Source organism: Penicillium samsonianum (genome assembly GCF_028829775.1).
Source record: "Penicillium samsonianum strain IBT 33392 chromosome Unknown utg000004l_segment0_segment0, whole genome shotgun sequence".
NCBI classification, from domain to species: domain Eukaryota; kingdom Fungi; phylum Ascomycota; class Eurotiomycetes; order Eurotiales; family Aspergillaceae; genus Penicillium; species Penicillium samsonianum.
The window spans coordinates 3,942,772-3,957,984 of NW_026643262.1; the positions used below are offsets into that span (position 1 = coordinate 3,942,772).

At 49.7% G+C, this 15,213-nt stretch overlaps 7 protein-coding genes across 7 annotated transcripts; 4 read left to right on the plus strand and 3 right to left on the minus strand.

Annotated features, from left to right (window-relative positions):
• Positions 1-1,827: 1,827 nt before the first annotated feature.
• On the plus strand, positions 1,828-2,130 carry N7471_008424 (uncharacterized protein; the record flags this gene model as incomplete). Its single annotated transcript, XM_057281143.1, has 1 exon — positions 1,828-2,130. The coding sequence occupies one exon, from the start codon at positions 1,828-1,830 to the stop codon at positions 2,128-2,130; it is 303 nt and encodes a 100-aa protein (XP_057135403.1).
• Positions 2,131-2,996: 866 nt separating this feature from the next.
• On the minus strand, positions 2,997-3,974 carry N7471_008425 (Fig1 domain-containing protein; the record flags this gene model as incomplete). Its single annotated transcript, XM_057281144.1, has 4 exons — positions 2,997-3,375; positions 3,430-3,757; positions 3,815-3,883; positions 3,944-3,974. The coding sequence occupies 4 exons, from the start codon at positions 3,972-3,974 to the stop codon at positions 2,997-2,999; spliced, it is 807 nt and encodes a 268-aa protein (XP_057135404.1).
• A 963-nt stretch (positions 3,975-4,937) lies between these two features.
• N7471_008426 (putative exonuclease) lies at positions 4,938-7,272 on the minus strand (the record flags this gene model as incomplete). The annotated part of the gene is made up of 3 exons (XM_057281145.1): positions 4,938-6,990; positions 7,051-7,198; positions 7,260-7,272. 3 exons carry the CDS (start codon positions 7,270-7,272, stop codon positions 4,938-4,940), a joined length of 2,214 nt encoding a protein of 737 aa, XP_057135405.1.
• Positions 7,273-7,553: 281 nt separating this feature from the next.
• N7471_008427 (translation machinery-associated protein 16) lies at positions 7,554-8,359 on the plus strand. Its single transcript, XM_057281146.1, has 3 exons — positions 7,554-7,755; positions 7,806-7,890; positions 7,941-8,359. The coding sequence occupies exons 1-3, from the start codon at positions 7,587-7,589 to the stop codon at positions 8,221-8,223; spliced, it is 537 nt and encodes a 178-aa protein (XP_057135406.1). The 5' UTR covers positions 7,554-7,586; the 3' UTR covers positions 8,224-8,359.
• Positions 8,360-8,662: 303 nt separating this feature from the next.
• N7471_008428 (MAM33 family protein) lies at positions 8,663-9,781 on the plus strand (the record flags this gene model as incomplete). The annotated part of the gene is made up of 4 exons (XM_057281147.1): positions 8,663-8,843; positions 8,951-9,131; positions 9,210-9,691; positions 9,756-9,781. The coding sequence occupies 4 exons, from the start codon at positions 8,663-8,665 to the stop codon at positions 9,779-9,781; spliced, it is 870 nt and encodes a 289-aa protein (XP_057135407.1).
• Positions 9,782-10,143: 362 nt separating this feature from the next.
• On the minus strand, positions 10,144-11,942 carry N7471_008429 (DNA primase subunit PRI1). Its single transcript, XM_057281148.1, has 3 exons — positions 11,718-11,942; positions 11,458-11,655; positions 10,144-11,398 (listed from the first exon to the last, which is right to left on the minus strand). The coding sequence occupies exons 1-3, from the start codon at positions 11,900-11,902 to the stop codon at positions 10,264-10,266; spliced, it is 1,518 nt and encodes a 505-aa protein (XP_057135408.1). The 5' UTR covers positions 11,903-11,942; the 3' UTR covers positions 10,144-10,263.
• Positions 11,943-13,419: 1,477 nt separating this feature from the next.
• cspA (putative cell surface protein) lies at positions 13,420-14,766 on the plus strand (the record flags this gene model as incomplete). Its single annotated transcript, XM_057281149.1, has 2 exons — positions 13,420-13,852; positions 13,916-14,766. The coding sequence occupies 2 exons, from the start codon at positions 13,420-13,422 to the stop codon at positions 14,764-14,766; spliced, it is 1,284 nt and encodes a 427-aa protein (XP_057135409.1).
• Between the last annotated feature and the right edge of the window lie 447 nt (positions 14,767-15,213).

Consider the following 15,213-nt stretch of genomic DNA (forward strand, 5'->3'; position numbering starts at 1 on the left):
CAGCCCAGCGCCTATAAAAAGCCTGTTCCACTTCCTTCAATGGAGAATCCATCCTCCTTCCTTCATCCCTCTCTGCAAACGATGGGACACCCTTTCTGGCTATGCTCGGGTATGTATTTACACTTCCTGGCTCTTGCCCTACATATTAACTAGCCAATATGCTGAGGTGACAGTGGTGCAGAGTTCCCAGACGGACGAGCACAACAACCCAGCGCCCCGTGCAACTTGCGAATCACATTGATGAGAAGGAGTCTTTGACCTACATACTTCCTCGCCGTTCACCCTTCCCATCTCTGATACCTCAACGAGTTCCTTCCAAGGTTTAAAGCCATGTAAGCGCGCAACTCAACAACTTCTGAGCCATTTTCAAGTGCGGACCAAGGTTTGACTTGAATCTCCTATTAGGTGCGCAGAATGATGCCTGTGTCGAAAGGCTCTATATATATCATCTTGGATAACTGCCACGGACGACTCATAGTCGACCCGACAGATCAACTTCTACAAGATGAGTCTGAGAAGATAAAGATGACGACAGCGGGAGCGACCTCAATCTTTCGCCTATGCGCTTGTGAATTCTTTTCCCGCAAATACCCATCGTCAATCCTGACGAGTCTGAGGGTTTCCGCATTGACAGAAGCGATCGAAGAATGGATGAGAATCCTGTTCAGGGGGGCGAAGGAAACCGATTCAGAATAGTTCGACTTACAAGGAGTGTGGGTCTGTCGTGAGTTCGCGCAGTCCATTGGCAAGTATTCGCCTGAAGAGATGCGAAATCTTCCAAGACGTCATTCCCGCATCAACCAGGGCAATTCTTAAATGGTTCAAACCTACTCCGTACACCTGAGCATATCATGGCTCTACCAAAGGTCGGTCACTCTCTGTCTCTCCAGGCATCTATTTGATCGCCTTCACAGAAGCCTGGACGAGACAGAGAGTGATCAACCCTCGGTAGAGCCATGATGTGCTCAGGTGTAAGATTGAATTATTCAAGAATTGCCCTTGTTGATGCAGGAATAACCTCTTTCAATTGATCAGTGGCTCCATTAAGAATTGATCAACTCCACAGATCCCATGAATAAGCAGCTTGAGGTGCACGATGGAATCAGATGGCCCTATCTCTTAGCAGAAGAGAAGAGGTGCACTAAGGAATTTGATATCAAACAGATGGCCAAACACGCAAAGAGAGCTCATGGTTAAAAGCAACTCGGAAATAGTTCCCTTGCCCACGCGCGTAGGAAGAAAAATGCTTTAGAGTGTTCTCTTCCCAATCCTGTGCGCTCTTTGCGTGGCGTTTATCTGTCTGTTTTGTACACTCAAACACCACCCTGCCACCTTCACTTCGACACCTCAATCCTCATATTTGTTCCTCCTTTTTCCTCCCTTCTCCTCTTCCTTCTGTCACATCCCCATCCTCAACTTCCTTGCTTCATCAACACTCATCTTGTCTTTCTCTTCTGCCAAGGGACAGGGTCATTTCATTTCATCGTGAAAATTCTTAGTATACTTGTTTGTATTCGATTTCGAGGTCAATATGAGAATTGCCCTTGTTGATGCCGGAATTACCTCTTGGAAGATTTCGGTTCTCTTCAGGCGAATACTTTCACAATCAAGATTATTTCTCACCTAGGACAAGCGCTTATTGCAAATACGAGTAGATATCCTGAACCCTCCCCCTATTTCTAAGCAAGCCGATTGTTGAAATCGAAGTACGACAATTGGCCGGGCTACCGGCGATGCGGCCTATCGCAGCAAAACCGAACGTTCAACCCGTCGACTCCTTAAATGTGGAGCTTGTGAAGTACGAACCAGACCAGTCAATATTTGGAAATGGGGCCATCGCGCGCAGGGTATCAGACTATGCAGATGGAACGAGTTCTACAGCAAATGCCTCACTATGGGGATGGATCGCACTTCCGTTACCAAAAGTTGTGTAAACACAACAAAATCCACCGTTTCATCGGCGGTAATGCCTGGGCCAACAACATGATCACCCAAGCCTTTGTCCAATATGGAGTTTGGGCCGATGAGGCGCTCTCGACACCGCAATCGTCCCGAGCCGCATCTCCCTCTATCGCCCAACCTCGATTTCCCATCTCCTCCACCCGCCATATGAAGGCTCACAGACACTAGTAGTAGCGCATATGTGGTCACTGTCACATCCAACAGCTCCGAGATCGAGGTTGTCCTGTCCAGCCGGCCAGCAGTTGGCTATGTGACGTGGTATTGGCAGAGAATGAATCCTTTCATAGCTTTCCTAATTATATATATAGATTATATCGAAACATAATTTTGTTAGGAAATGGTAGTCAAGACCATCCATCGTCGCTGTAAACGTGAAATAAAGTGAAAGTAGTTTTGATCTTGAAGGTTACCTATTGGAGAGATTGAGTTATGAGAGACTAGACTTTGGTATCATTTTTGACATTGTGTCATAAGGACTAATCTAGCATTTGCAGTTCTGTGTAAGAAGCAAAAGGCGAACACAGCGTGGGAATAAACAAGAGGCTGTGGTATACATGACCAGATCAAACAAACGCCGTGTGCTGAACATAAAACAAAAGTCCACTCAAAAAAAAAAAACCAACACCAGTAAAAAAGATCTGTACAAAAATGTGACTCGATGGCTTTGCATTCTTCTTTCCTGGCAGATCGGTAAAGTCGCCAAATAAGATTTTCGAGGATATGAAACGACAAAGATGTCCCGTGTCAAATCCCAAGAATAGAAAGCATGCGAGGATCCATATCTTCAAATATGTTCGTAAAATTCAACTGTCCAAGTCCCAAGTGTCGTGTGTTCCGTTCCCATCCATTCCGTGAATTGTGAGCCAGTGTCGTGTGCTCGTAGGTATTATTCATTTCCCGTTTGTGTCGTCCCGTTATAAGGGTAAGGTATGTCGTAGGCGAAGAAGAGGTAGGTGTAAGCAAGTCGCGAAAAGAAGAAAAAAGCAAAGAAAGCAAGTGTGTCTTGCTTCGGCGTTGAGGATGAATCAATTTGATTATTCCTCGTCGGTCAGTTTGCGGATCAGACTTATACTCAAGATCATGACTAGCAAACCAACAGTTACTATGACCAGTAGGACAAAGCCAAACCAACCAAGTACCATTGCAGAAGAGCCGACGCCGCTTCTTACACTTCCATTGCCCATGTCTTGGGCTATCGTACTGGCAGCGACAGACGCTGTGTGCTGCCATAGTACGGACACAAGAACGAACACCGAGGAGACAAAAATGAGGGCTAGCGCAGCCTGGGAGACGGGGCGCGAGGGGAAAGGCTTGACTTCACGCTCGGATCCGGTGTCGTCGACCTCCTCGTGCCAGCCAGGGAATGTCGCCAGAAGGATGAAACAGAAGAACGCGAGAATGACAGCAACAATCCTGCACGAGTATTAGTGTTGTCCAGAAATAGGAAAGTACACGTTAGTTACTCACAGGAGATACGGGAACACAACGGCATCTTTGAATGTCGAGGCAACCCAGATCAGGTTCAGTGGATCTTGATCCACAGTGACAATCTCAGCGAGCGCCGTCGCATTGGCATTGCAAATGAAAGACCCTTTATCAGGCTGAACACAGATACCAAAGTATCCCACTCGGACTTCTAACTCTGCACCGCCGACAATGTTGGAGATGGCAGTCACAACACCTGGGTCGACTTGTGCGAGATCCCTAATTGGGTTATACTTTTCATAGTATAGAGAGATAAGGAAGATGTTGGGCATCTGTGGGGATGATGAAGAGCAGCCGGCCAACAGAAGTGCTGCAATTTGTTAGCTATATTCCAGCTGAGAGCGCAATGAGAAAGACAGGCACTCACATAACAAGATAATAGCAACTGCGATGATAATCATCAACACATGGTGGTACCCGATCATTGGAATGAACCCTGCTTGAAGAATTAGCGGCAATCTCATTGTTTGCTTTCTCTTAGTATGTCGTCACTTACGGGCCCATTTTTGAGCAAAGGGAGCAGCCATTGTGTTCAACTATGACGACCTCGGGGTCGAACTTCACTTTTTTGTTGACTCGCTTCTCGGGTCTCCGAGAAGGAGTTGCCTGAGCTGAATGCGATCACAGAACTCAATTGTACACCCAGTGGCGCACTTGTTGTTGGTTCGTCTGATTGAGATGACAAGTGAATCGAGATCGAGATCGTTGGAATGGAATGTAGATGAGGAATGTGGAGCGCAGGGTAAGGATCGGATCTTTCAGGACGTATTCAATGCTGAGAATACTTTGAAAAATATTCAAAATATTTGATAATATTGTGGAATCCGGCTCGCACCTAGAGTGGATTATCCAGACGGGTCAGAGATATGATATGACTTGACGCCTGTGTGTAGTACAGGTGGGAAGTATATGAAAGAGAGGGAATGTGTAGAAAGAATGGAAGGGAGGGAAAGAAGGGATCGTAGCAGGCACAAAACTCAACGTCAGGCTAATTGACAGATTCTCTGAATCTCTCTGGAGGCTGGGGATGAGGCAAGAGTATAGGAAATGTAGGAGGCTGGGCCAACCGCACTTGTTTACTTTCCCGCTTCCCCGGTAACCATATCAGACCGCCTTCTGTGTGGGTAATTCTGCCCACTCACACGGGAAAATCTGGGCCGTGTTAGTCCCGATATGTACTAGTGCAGATCCCGATAACCTTAGCCCCACTTCCACAAGCCACGCGATTCACCCAGCCTCTTAAATATTGGGCCGTCTACACTACTTCGATGTACAATATATGGATTGGGCACGTTTCAATGTTTCAAGATGATGCTATGATTCTCAAACCTAACCAACGCTATGTCAAACAATAATCCCAATTAAAAAAGTTACAACACCACAGGTTACGCGCCAAAGTGGAACCCACCAAACCAGTGGTCCAATGCTACCCCGGATACCAAGACCCGATGTTCCTGTCCTAATGCTCCGTAATAAAATAGAGATGCAGCCTAATTTGCGGCAAAAGAAAAGCGTTTGAGATCAAGAGTAGTCGAGTGCCCTGTGCTGGGCTCATCCTCGTCCTCTTCATCCTCACTGTCTGGGACAATGAGATCTTCGCTGCCTTGGGTTCCAGCAAAAGAGGACCCCTTGTGTATGACAGGAGAAGAAGCTTCAGCCCGAGGTTCAGCAACTTCAGCATCCCGGAGTTTAGTAGGAATGTTGATGCTGTTAGATCGACTGAGAGCGGACTGTCCCATCCGCTGGAGCGGCGTCAGGCGTCGTTGGAAAACATTGCTCCGTGCAATCGCAGCTGGGCTTCTGGAGGTTGAGGGCGTTGAAGGTTTATGAGAAGGCTGAATCGCAGGAATTTTAGTCATGATAGAGCTAGTGGCGGTTGTTTCGGGCTTTTGTCCCGCTTGAAAAGTAAACTTGGAAAGTACATTCGAGTTTTGGCGGTCAACATGATAGTCAAGAGCCTGAGTGAAACCTGGGGAATTCGGTGCGGTACCCCTAGGGCCATCCTGAGATACTTCGAGGTTCTCAGTCACCAGGACTTTGTCGAATGTAGGCTTGGAAGGGGTTTCAACTTCACTGGGCTTGCCAGATATCTCAAGGTTGCTCTCGGGTCTAGACTCAGCAGGTCCAGGAGTAGTACTGGGATCGGGAATGCTGGACATGATGTCTTCTGCTATTTCATCAGAGAAGACACCAATCACTGATTTGCGTGACCGTTTTGACCGGGAGAGCTTTTGGCCACTAGGGCTAGCTTGTTCGGAAGTAGGAGCAAAGAACCGACTGCGAGCAGGGGAACAAGCAGGCAGAGAATCACCTTCAGCCTCAGAGCAGAGCCTCTGCCTCTTTGTGGACTGCAAGGTCGACGATCTTGCACTTTGGGCCAGAAAAGATGAGCGCTCCACACTCCGAACCATAGGGCTGAGGCCTTGGTCAGAAAATGCCCTGAGAGGCGTGGACCTGACCGAGTTGGAGCGGAACGGCGCTGCATTGGCCTGCCAGGTGTTGTTTGCATTTCGCTCTAGGAGTCGCTGCTGGCTCGGAGACGGAGTTAGGCTGTTAGGGTCCAACTCGGCCAGCGGTGTCCTCTTGGGGGTGAAGAACGAATTGATAGACCTCTTTGGCTTCAACTCGGAGGAAGTACCCAGTGTCTGGCGGCGATTAATGCCAAGGGACCATCTACCTGCAGCCAGTGGCTTTAGGATGATTGGTTCCTTGGTCGTTGGATCTAGATCGCCACAAGAAACTCCAATGGCAATTTCCGGCTCCATATCGGCGCCGATATATGGCAGTGCGGCCAAATTAACATCCTTGTCAGGTGGTGTCAAAGTCACTAGCTTTTCGGCTTTGCGGCAGAAGACCCGTTGGTAAAGGAAGGTCAACTCGGCCTGTTTGAAGTTGGCAAGGTAGTCGGCTGGGACTCGAAAATTGCCCTCAAATTGCAGCATGCGCAGGGCTTTTTCAACACTCCGATGTTTGCGAATAATCCGGTAGGCAGTCTTCAGCCCCAGCTTAGGAATATTTGCCAAGTAATCACAACCGCTCAAAATGCACATGTTTCTGAAGTCTGGATCACTGAAGCCAACCAAACTGACCTCGCGGCAAGCAGTAAAATCGGCGCGGTCTATCTCAATGCATTCGCCGTGTTGGTCCAGTTTTGAAATCAACCGCTTTGCTCCAAAGACAAGCAAATCCGAATCCTCAGATATGATCCCATCAATGTCGCCTTGTTGCTCCAGGTACACCAACTGGGCATCTGCCTCGTAGGGGGCCACCACATACTGCACATTCATTTGCTTCAGTTCCTCAATTAACTGGCGAGCCATGTATGGCGTCACATCGACGGCTTTTTGGAACTCCTGGTAAGCTTCTGGCATTCTCCCCTTCCGTTGTAGTTCGAGTCCAAGGGACTTGCTTTCCTGACGCCGTCTATAGCGATCTTGCTCGGTGTCTGCCTTGCTGGGCAAATTGTCGCCATCGAAGACAAGGTAGGGTTTCACTCCAAAGAAAAGAAGCATGCGGACTCGGTTAAGGACGAAATCAATGTGTCTGCCATAAAATAGCTTTGTTAGTTAAGAATCCATGGAAGAAGGTATCAAAAAGACATACTTCCTAGTAGGATTATCCAGGACCAGATCCACGGAACAAGCGACAGTTCCACGGTGCAGCCATCCATATGCATCGACTCCAAGTGTTTGCCCGTTGAAATTCTTAATGTGACATGGTTTCTGAATGGACTTGAGAAGCCCGTGCAGTCCTATTTATTTCCGTTAAAACCACCATTGATCTCCTCCCTAGACAATCATAGGCCAACATACCTTTAATGCCCATGGTGGACACCGTTAGAGGGACAGGCGGGTCCTCGTATTCAAGCAATAAATGATAACATAAGTTGAGATTTTCACAAGTAGGAGACCAATGAATATGGAGTACAATGTGAGGTCCAAACCAAAATCTCAGTTAAAGAATTGAGGGAGTAAATAACTCCTGGAATGCTCCTATCTCGACGCGCAGACGCGCTTTCCTCGAGTGGGGAAGGCGGTGATTTGGGGGTCACCGCCTAATTATGCCGGTGCATCCACGAAAATTATCATCGAAATCCACGGCGGAGTGTTTGGAGTAATTCTTGTCATCAGCCCGCAACCATGCCTGTTACTTTGGAAAAAGTGCACAAGCAGATTTCCAAGAAGCGCAGTTCCACTAATGCGCTTCATGAGAACAGTCGCGATGCCCACCGACTCCGCAAAGCCGGTGCTCGCGACGATCGATTGTCCCGCCATAACGCCACTGTGAACCGTGCAAGACAGCCATACTGTGAGACAGCTACCCATTTCAATTGAAGGCCACCCAGCTGACGCAACTAGTGGACCGAATTGATTACATCTATGAGGCTATACAAGAGCTTACTGAGGCCCTCTCGACCGAAGAGATTTCCGAGTTCGTTGCTAAGTATGTAACCCCGACGATCCACCACCAAACCCAAGACTAACCCAAATCAGGTACATTGACCGTGATACTGAGGAGATCAAACAGCTCGAGTCAGAGCGCCGGAAAGGACGTCCTCCTAGCAAGCGCGAAGAGGCCTTGAAGCAGCGGGTGCAAACCGAGGATCGGGAGTTCGCGACCGGACTTTGGATGCCCGATCTAGGCGATCAATATGCAATGACCGCAATGAAGACCTGGAATGGACACTGGTCGGGTCTGAGCGCAATCAAGTTTATGCGGTTCACAAAAGCCGGAGAGAAGCTCACGTCTACTTTCCCACCCAAGAGCATGTCATGATCTCACGATTACTTTTTTTTTCTATATATTTTTGTCTGGTGTCCAAAATGACTGGGTTGGCGCATTATGGGCACATTGATTCTTCTCTAGATTCTGTACAGCCGAATATTCTCGAATATACCATTTCAATTCAATGCGGTTGTTTCGTCCATCTATATAGTTTCTCTCATGCGCCAGCCAGGCCTTCCATGCAGCTGTTTAGGCGCATATACTAGAGCGAGTCACGATATGAATTCCAATCAACCCAAATTACTTGCTATCCTCTTCAATGAAGGTTAATTACAACCATATATGCTTTTTGCCTAATGTAGAATCAAATTGCGTGGCCGCGCAAAGTCGGCCAAAACAGAAGTGCCGGTCTTGGCACTCGTAATAACTTAGCTCATTTACTTTTTCCCAAGCTCTCATCTTCACCAACTTTAGACCATCCACATTCACAATGCTTTCTCTTCGCACTATCACCCGCTCTATCCCGCGCACTTTCTCGCGCTCCATTGCCACTTCGGCTCTGCGCCCAGCACTCCCCAAGCCTGTTCTCCGGCAATCCTGGAATCAGGCCACTAAGCCCGCCTACGCTGCCTTCTCGACCTCTAGCATCTTCAAGGCTCCTTCATCCGAAGGTAAGATGCATTGACTGATATTTGAAAGAGTCCGCCGAAATCCGATCTTGTCTGGTGGCGGGCTCTGTATGTGGCCTTGCGCTGATTTTGGATTCTTTTTTTTACAGTTGACATCGAGCTTCTCGCCAAGCTCGAGGATGAGCTGAGACACGAGAATTCTTCCGAGATCCCTGAATTTGAGGAGCAACTGGAAGCCATCCAGGATACTATTAAGCACGGCGAGTGGCAGGTGAAGGATGTTGCCGGCGACCAGGAGGTTATCCTCACCAAGAAGTTCGGCACCGAGAAGTACGATTATACAACCCCATTCCGCTTTTTCTTTTCTTTCAATGCCGATGATGAATACTAATGCATATGATTGTTTAGAATCCGCGTCAGCTTCACCGTCGCCGATATCCAGAACATCAGCGAACAGGAGGACTTTGACGACGCCTCCCTGACCGATGAGATGGACTTCCAGAACCAGTCCCGCGGCCAGGATGCCGAGGCCTCCGCCGAGGAGGACATCGAGCAGCCGGAGCCCAGCTTCCCTGCCCGTGTTACCATCACCGTTGAGAAGCCCAACAACGGTGCCCTTCTGATCCAGACCGTTGTCCAGGACGGTGTGTTCCAGATCGAGGAGGTCTCCCACTTCGCCAACGCTGAGCTCGCCCAGTCCGAGACTGCTGAGAAGGACTGGGCTCGCCAGAGCCTCTACGCCGGTCCCCCCTTCGAGAACCTCGATGAGGACCTCCAGGGTCTCTGGGACCGCTACATCGAGGACCGTGGCCTTAACGCCGAGTTCGCTAATATGGTTCCTGACTACATCTCCGTCAAGGAGCAGAAGGAGTACTTGCGCTGGTTGGAGAGTATGTTTCCCTTCATATATGATCTTCCCGTGATTATCATACTAACAATCCCTTTCTCCTTTAGCTGTCAAGAACTTCATTGGTGCTTAAATTAACTACCCTATTTACCTTTGGCCCATTTCCTCTTAATCCTGTCGGAGGTGCCTTTTGATAATGTGAGGTTTGCCTGATATGGAGATACCACCCTCGTTCCTCCATATCATGGTTAGCTTTAGTGCAATTACTTGTGCGACTCTATTTGTACCAATATTTCCAATATACTATCACTTCACTTACTACATGGCTATACTCCTACCTCTTAGTTTATTTTGCAAATCCTGCAGGTTAACAAGTTCGACAGCCGAGTGATTATCTTTATTCAATTGATAGATACGAATGAGAACAAGGTAAAAAAATGTAGAATCAGGCTGTTTGATGACGAATAACTCGGTTCCATGCACAACCCCAAACTCCTCGAAAACGCGATCCCTTGATATAAGTCCAAAATGAAATCGGTGGTAATTAACAAAACATAAAGTCATAATCCTATGAGGGAAATCTAGGCAAAGGGAACAACCATGTACATGATGCGGTTAAAATTCCATAGGATCGGCCTTGACAGCAGACCCACTATCATCGCGTTCACGCTTACCCGCACGCTCTTCCTTAATGAGGCCTGCGATGAAGGAACGAAAGAAATCGATATAAGGTTTCAGGCTGGTCTTTTCATAGTCCTGCACCTTACGGCTACCCTTCATGTCGGAGCCATTCACCGCACTGCCTTCAACATCAGGGATATCCGCCTCCGCTGTGCCGGCAGGGTATTTCGCGTCATATTCATCAATCTCAGCGAGCAGAGTCATCACCGTCGGGACGGAGAGAGGATCGAAGTTTTCGGCATTGCGAGGATCGATGGGAACACAAATACGGCCAGTGCCGGGGTGAATGACAAAGGGACTCTTGAGCAAATGGATCATCTTCTTGCTGACCTCGGCGTCCAGGCGTGGGTAGGTATATTCCAAAACAATATCTTGCTTCGCATCTCGGAGTGTCGCTGGGTTTAGCGTACTGCTCTTACCAGTCTTTGCGAGTGAATCGATATCGGCCCATTTGCTGGTGCTGGCGCGATCTGGAGAAGATTCCCATTTCCTCCGTAGGGATTCGTTCAACGTCTTGTCGGGCAACAAGGACAAAAGGCGTTCTGCTTGCTCGGCGGATTCAAATGTGTCTTGGTCACCGAGTGTGGTCCGGGCAAAGTCGTGTTTGAGCAACTCAAGACTGCGTACAATATGGGGGTGTAGTGGCCGTTTGATGTTGACTTTCTTCCCGCTTTGTGAACCTCCGCGGATCATCTCAAGATAACCAGCAATGGCTCGTCGTCTATCATCCGGTAGATTGCGCGCACGGGGATCGCACACCCAGGCATGAGCACCACGACGACCAGAGTAAACCCAGAGGATGTGTTCAAACCCAAAGTCCTCTCGTAGTGCAGTGTCAATGACCTTGATTGACATGGTAACAAATGACCAACACTTAGCGCAAATATTCGCTTTGACACAACATGTACGGATGTCATCATAATCAGTCAAATCAATATCGAAAACCAATTCCTTAGAGACTGGCTTCATTTGGCCGCCTCGTAGCGTTTTGCGATCGCGTGGGTTGGTGCTGTAGACAGGTCCGATTTCGAAACGAGAAGGGTTCATCTTAAGTATGTCTTTCCGGAACCTGGGCATATGTGTTAGCTCAAAAGAGATTCGATAAATAAAGGTTGAAATGGGTCTTACAGGTCAGCAGTTGGATATGATTGGTATCGGAGATAGGCGTCATTTTGCAGTGTTAGTGCAAATTCTCGGTTGCCGAAGTCTTTCGTTGGTACAATTCCATGATTCAGCCATTGGAAAAGGTATCGGAAGGGGAAAAGTCGTTGATAGAAGGCGAGCATGATATCCGAGTCCACGCCCGAGGGTGTGGGTGCTGGGGGCCTGTTGGAAACTTTCTGTCAGCAGTCAAGTCCAAGGCTGCTGTACGAGAGCTTAGCACTCACTCTTCCTTTGCAGCTGGTGAGTCCATCTTCACGTCCCCAGAAGCCGGGAACTCCTCGTCATCGTCATCATCGTCGTTGAACATATCCTCGAGTCTGACATTAGTTTCAGTCGAGGTCTCGACCGGAGGGGCATCCGGCATTTCATCGTCATTCTGCGCAGAGCCAGGCGATACGGAGTGAGGCATTGTGGGCGATTCTGGTGATGGGCAAAGCAAATGATCCAAGGTTCTCCGGGGCTTAATTGAACCTAAACAGGAAGGCGCGACGCGCGACGCGCGCGCGAGATGCCCCGTGCACGCGCCTGCCCTAAGCCCTATGTCACGTGTTGTCCCAAAATGGACATGCTATCTATGACCGAAAACGGATGGGTTGCCTCGACACTGTTCCTCGCTTTTACTGGGGAGAGGCAGTCTGTCTGGCGCAAGATGTCGAGGTACTACGTTCATCCCCTTGCCGCTTGCGGCAAAAATCTCTGCGGTACCTCACTGCTGTACCTCTCATCCACCAGGATCCATGGATGACATGTAGACCTCCCTCCTATTCGAAAGGACAACGAGCATGTAGGCTGCGCAGATCACCTTCTCGATTGGTTGAAGCCTTCTCCAATGAGAACCGCATTGTTACTTTGCGGCAAAAGCCCGATCTTCGCGCAGTGGGGGCTTGGCCTAACCCAGTGCAGATTGAGATATCCCGTCATTGATTACAGCTGCCGATGTTACGATGGGCCACATCCGGATTAATATATCAAAAAAAAGATGTCTTGCGAGCCTACTGGGATCATCCTGTTCCGAGAATACTTTGAGTTCACGCGTAACATTCTTTCAAAGTGGCACCTGGCACCTACCAATGGAACGCCCCTACACTCAGTCGGATCCCATTTCCACATTCCAGAGAGCAAACCTTGGAAGGAAACAGCCCTATTCGTGTTTGGGGATTTTTGGCTGCTTTTGGCCGGCTTGTTTAGCGTTTTCACTGCGAGGCCATTCGTCTCCGTGGGGTTTCTACCCCCAATCAGAGGATCCTTGTCATATAAATTGTGGTTTCGGATGAATATGATCGCCCGGCCATCACACTGGCGACTAGCTCCGGGTCCGGGTCCGGAGCCGTCATGGCGACTCTCTGCTACAACTGAACATCCAGAATGGTCCTTTTGCTGGCCATATAATCCAAAATACACATATTCTTGAACAATCATTCAGCGATTTTCCCTATCGAAATGAAGCAATATGCAGTCACGCCAGTAATTTGCTCACTACTTTTGCCGAATGTGAGAGACTCTGGAGATTGCCAAGCTCTTCTTATGCTTCCGCATTAGGTTACTCTAGTGGATGAAGATGGAGACCTCCTCCACTACTTACCCCAATGATACTACAGTCTGTCACGTTTGCATCTCATTTCGCCATCTGAATGTATCATTGAACAAAATTTTGTCCAATGGCCTTGCATCTGTGCCTTTGCCATCTGTGGTTGAGCTATCCTAGTACCTGCATTCGGCCTTGTATGGTGACATTGCGAGTCAGGTCTACCTTTCTGTCCTGGACACGACCGTGGCACCCATATCCGTCATGACTTGGAACCAGTCTTCTCAAACAGAACATATAAGACCGTTCATCTCTGTCCATCTTTCAGACTTTCTCTCACATCTCTATCTCTTCACTCGTTATCTTTCCAAGCTTCTTTGTTAAGACTTTATTTCCTCGAAATGATCAACTCCGTTGCTATTCTGGCTCTTGCCAGCCCGGCCTTCGCCGGTCTCATGCAGGCTCGTGGTGAGGAATTCATCCGTCCCTCCGCTCAGAGCTCTGCTGCCGTTGCTGCCCCTGCCCAAGTTGAGGGCTGGGGTGAGAGCTGGTCCAAGCCGGCCGGGCACTCCTCGACTCACGACTCCTGGAGCAAGACCACTGAGTCGTGGACAACCCCGGAGCACCACCACACCTCCACCACTTCGGGGCACGAGCACACCACCACCCCGTGCACCACCTCGACCACCCCGGTGCACAGCACCTCGGTGAAGACCACCACCCCGGTGCATACCACCTCGACCACCCCGGTGCACACCACCTCGACCACGCCCCACGTCCCCGTGAAGCCTGGTACTACCAAGACGCTCACTATGGTGACCACCACCTGCCCTGGTAAGCCCTAGAATCTCTACCAAATCATACCACTTGAACCGCACATGCTAACAATACCTCCAGTCACCTCGTCTACCATCACGTCTGGCTCTCAGACCTTCACCGTTCCCGTCACTGGAACAAGCACCATCACCATCACCAAGACCACCGTCTGCACCTTCTGCGAGAACGAGCAGCCTTTGACCTTCCAGAACGCCACTCAGCCCGCAACCGCAGGCCCCACCGCCCCTATTCTGACCACCGGAGTCGTGGTTACTACCCAGCAGTCCGTTTCCACCCAGCCCGCTGAGACCCAGCCCGTTTCCACCCAGCCCGCTGTGACCCAGCCCGCTGTCCCCGCTCAGTCTCAGCCCGCTGTCCCCGCTCAGTCCCAGCCCGCTGTCCCCGCTCAGTCTCAGCCCGCTGTCCCCGCTCAGTCTCAGCCCGCTGTCCCCGCTCAGTCCCAGCCCGCTGTCCCCGCTCAGTCCCAGCCCGCTGTCCCCGCTCAGTCTCAGCCCGCTGTCCCCGCTCAGTCTCAGCCCGCTGTCCCCGCTCAGTCTCAGCCCGCTGTCCCCGCTCAGTCTCAGCCCGCTGTCCCCGCTCAGTCCCAGCCCGCTGTCCCCGCTCAGTCTCAGCCCGCTGTCCCGGCTCAGTCTCAGCCCGCTGTCCCCGCTCAGTCCCAGCCCGCTGTCCCCGCTCAGTCTCAGCCCGCTGTCCCGGCTCAGTCCCAGCCCGCTGTCCCGGCTCACTCCCAGCCCGCTGTCCCCGCTCAGTCTCAGCCCGCTGTCAGCCCCTCCACCCCCCAGACCCCCCAGAAGCCCTCTACCCCTCAGCAGCCCGGCTCCTCCCCCTCCTCCTTCACCGGTGCTGCTTCCAACGTCAAGCCCGTTGCTGGCCTCCTTGCCGGTGTTGTTGGTCTCATGGCTCTCCTGTAAATCAGTTGAGTAGCCTCGACACCGATCCATCTCTTGATTGGGATCCGGATCCCTCTCGGTTCCTGACCTCTCTGGTCCTCGTGGTGCGGATCAGAGAGACCTCATGGGATCTCGAGTAATTTTGTGAATGACTGGCCTGTGCTCCGCTCGGAATTTCTTCTTCTGCTTGTGACAGGGCCGGAGGATCAAGGAAGAATGGTTGCTTGGTCATTTCGAGATTTTTGTCTACTTTATCAAACATGTTTTAAATATACTAATAGTAATATATAGTGTCTATTGCTTGGATTCTTTCGCTTATTGTATGTTTTAAGATCTTATTTTTCTTAGAAAAGGATTTGCATTGAATCAAAAGTCAATTTATCTTGTTTTAGAAGACATTCCCAATTAAACGCCTCACATTAGCCCTAAGTCTAGGAAGTTTTGAACACGACGATTAGAGATACATGG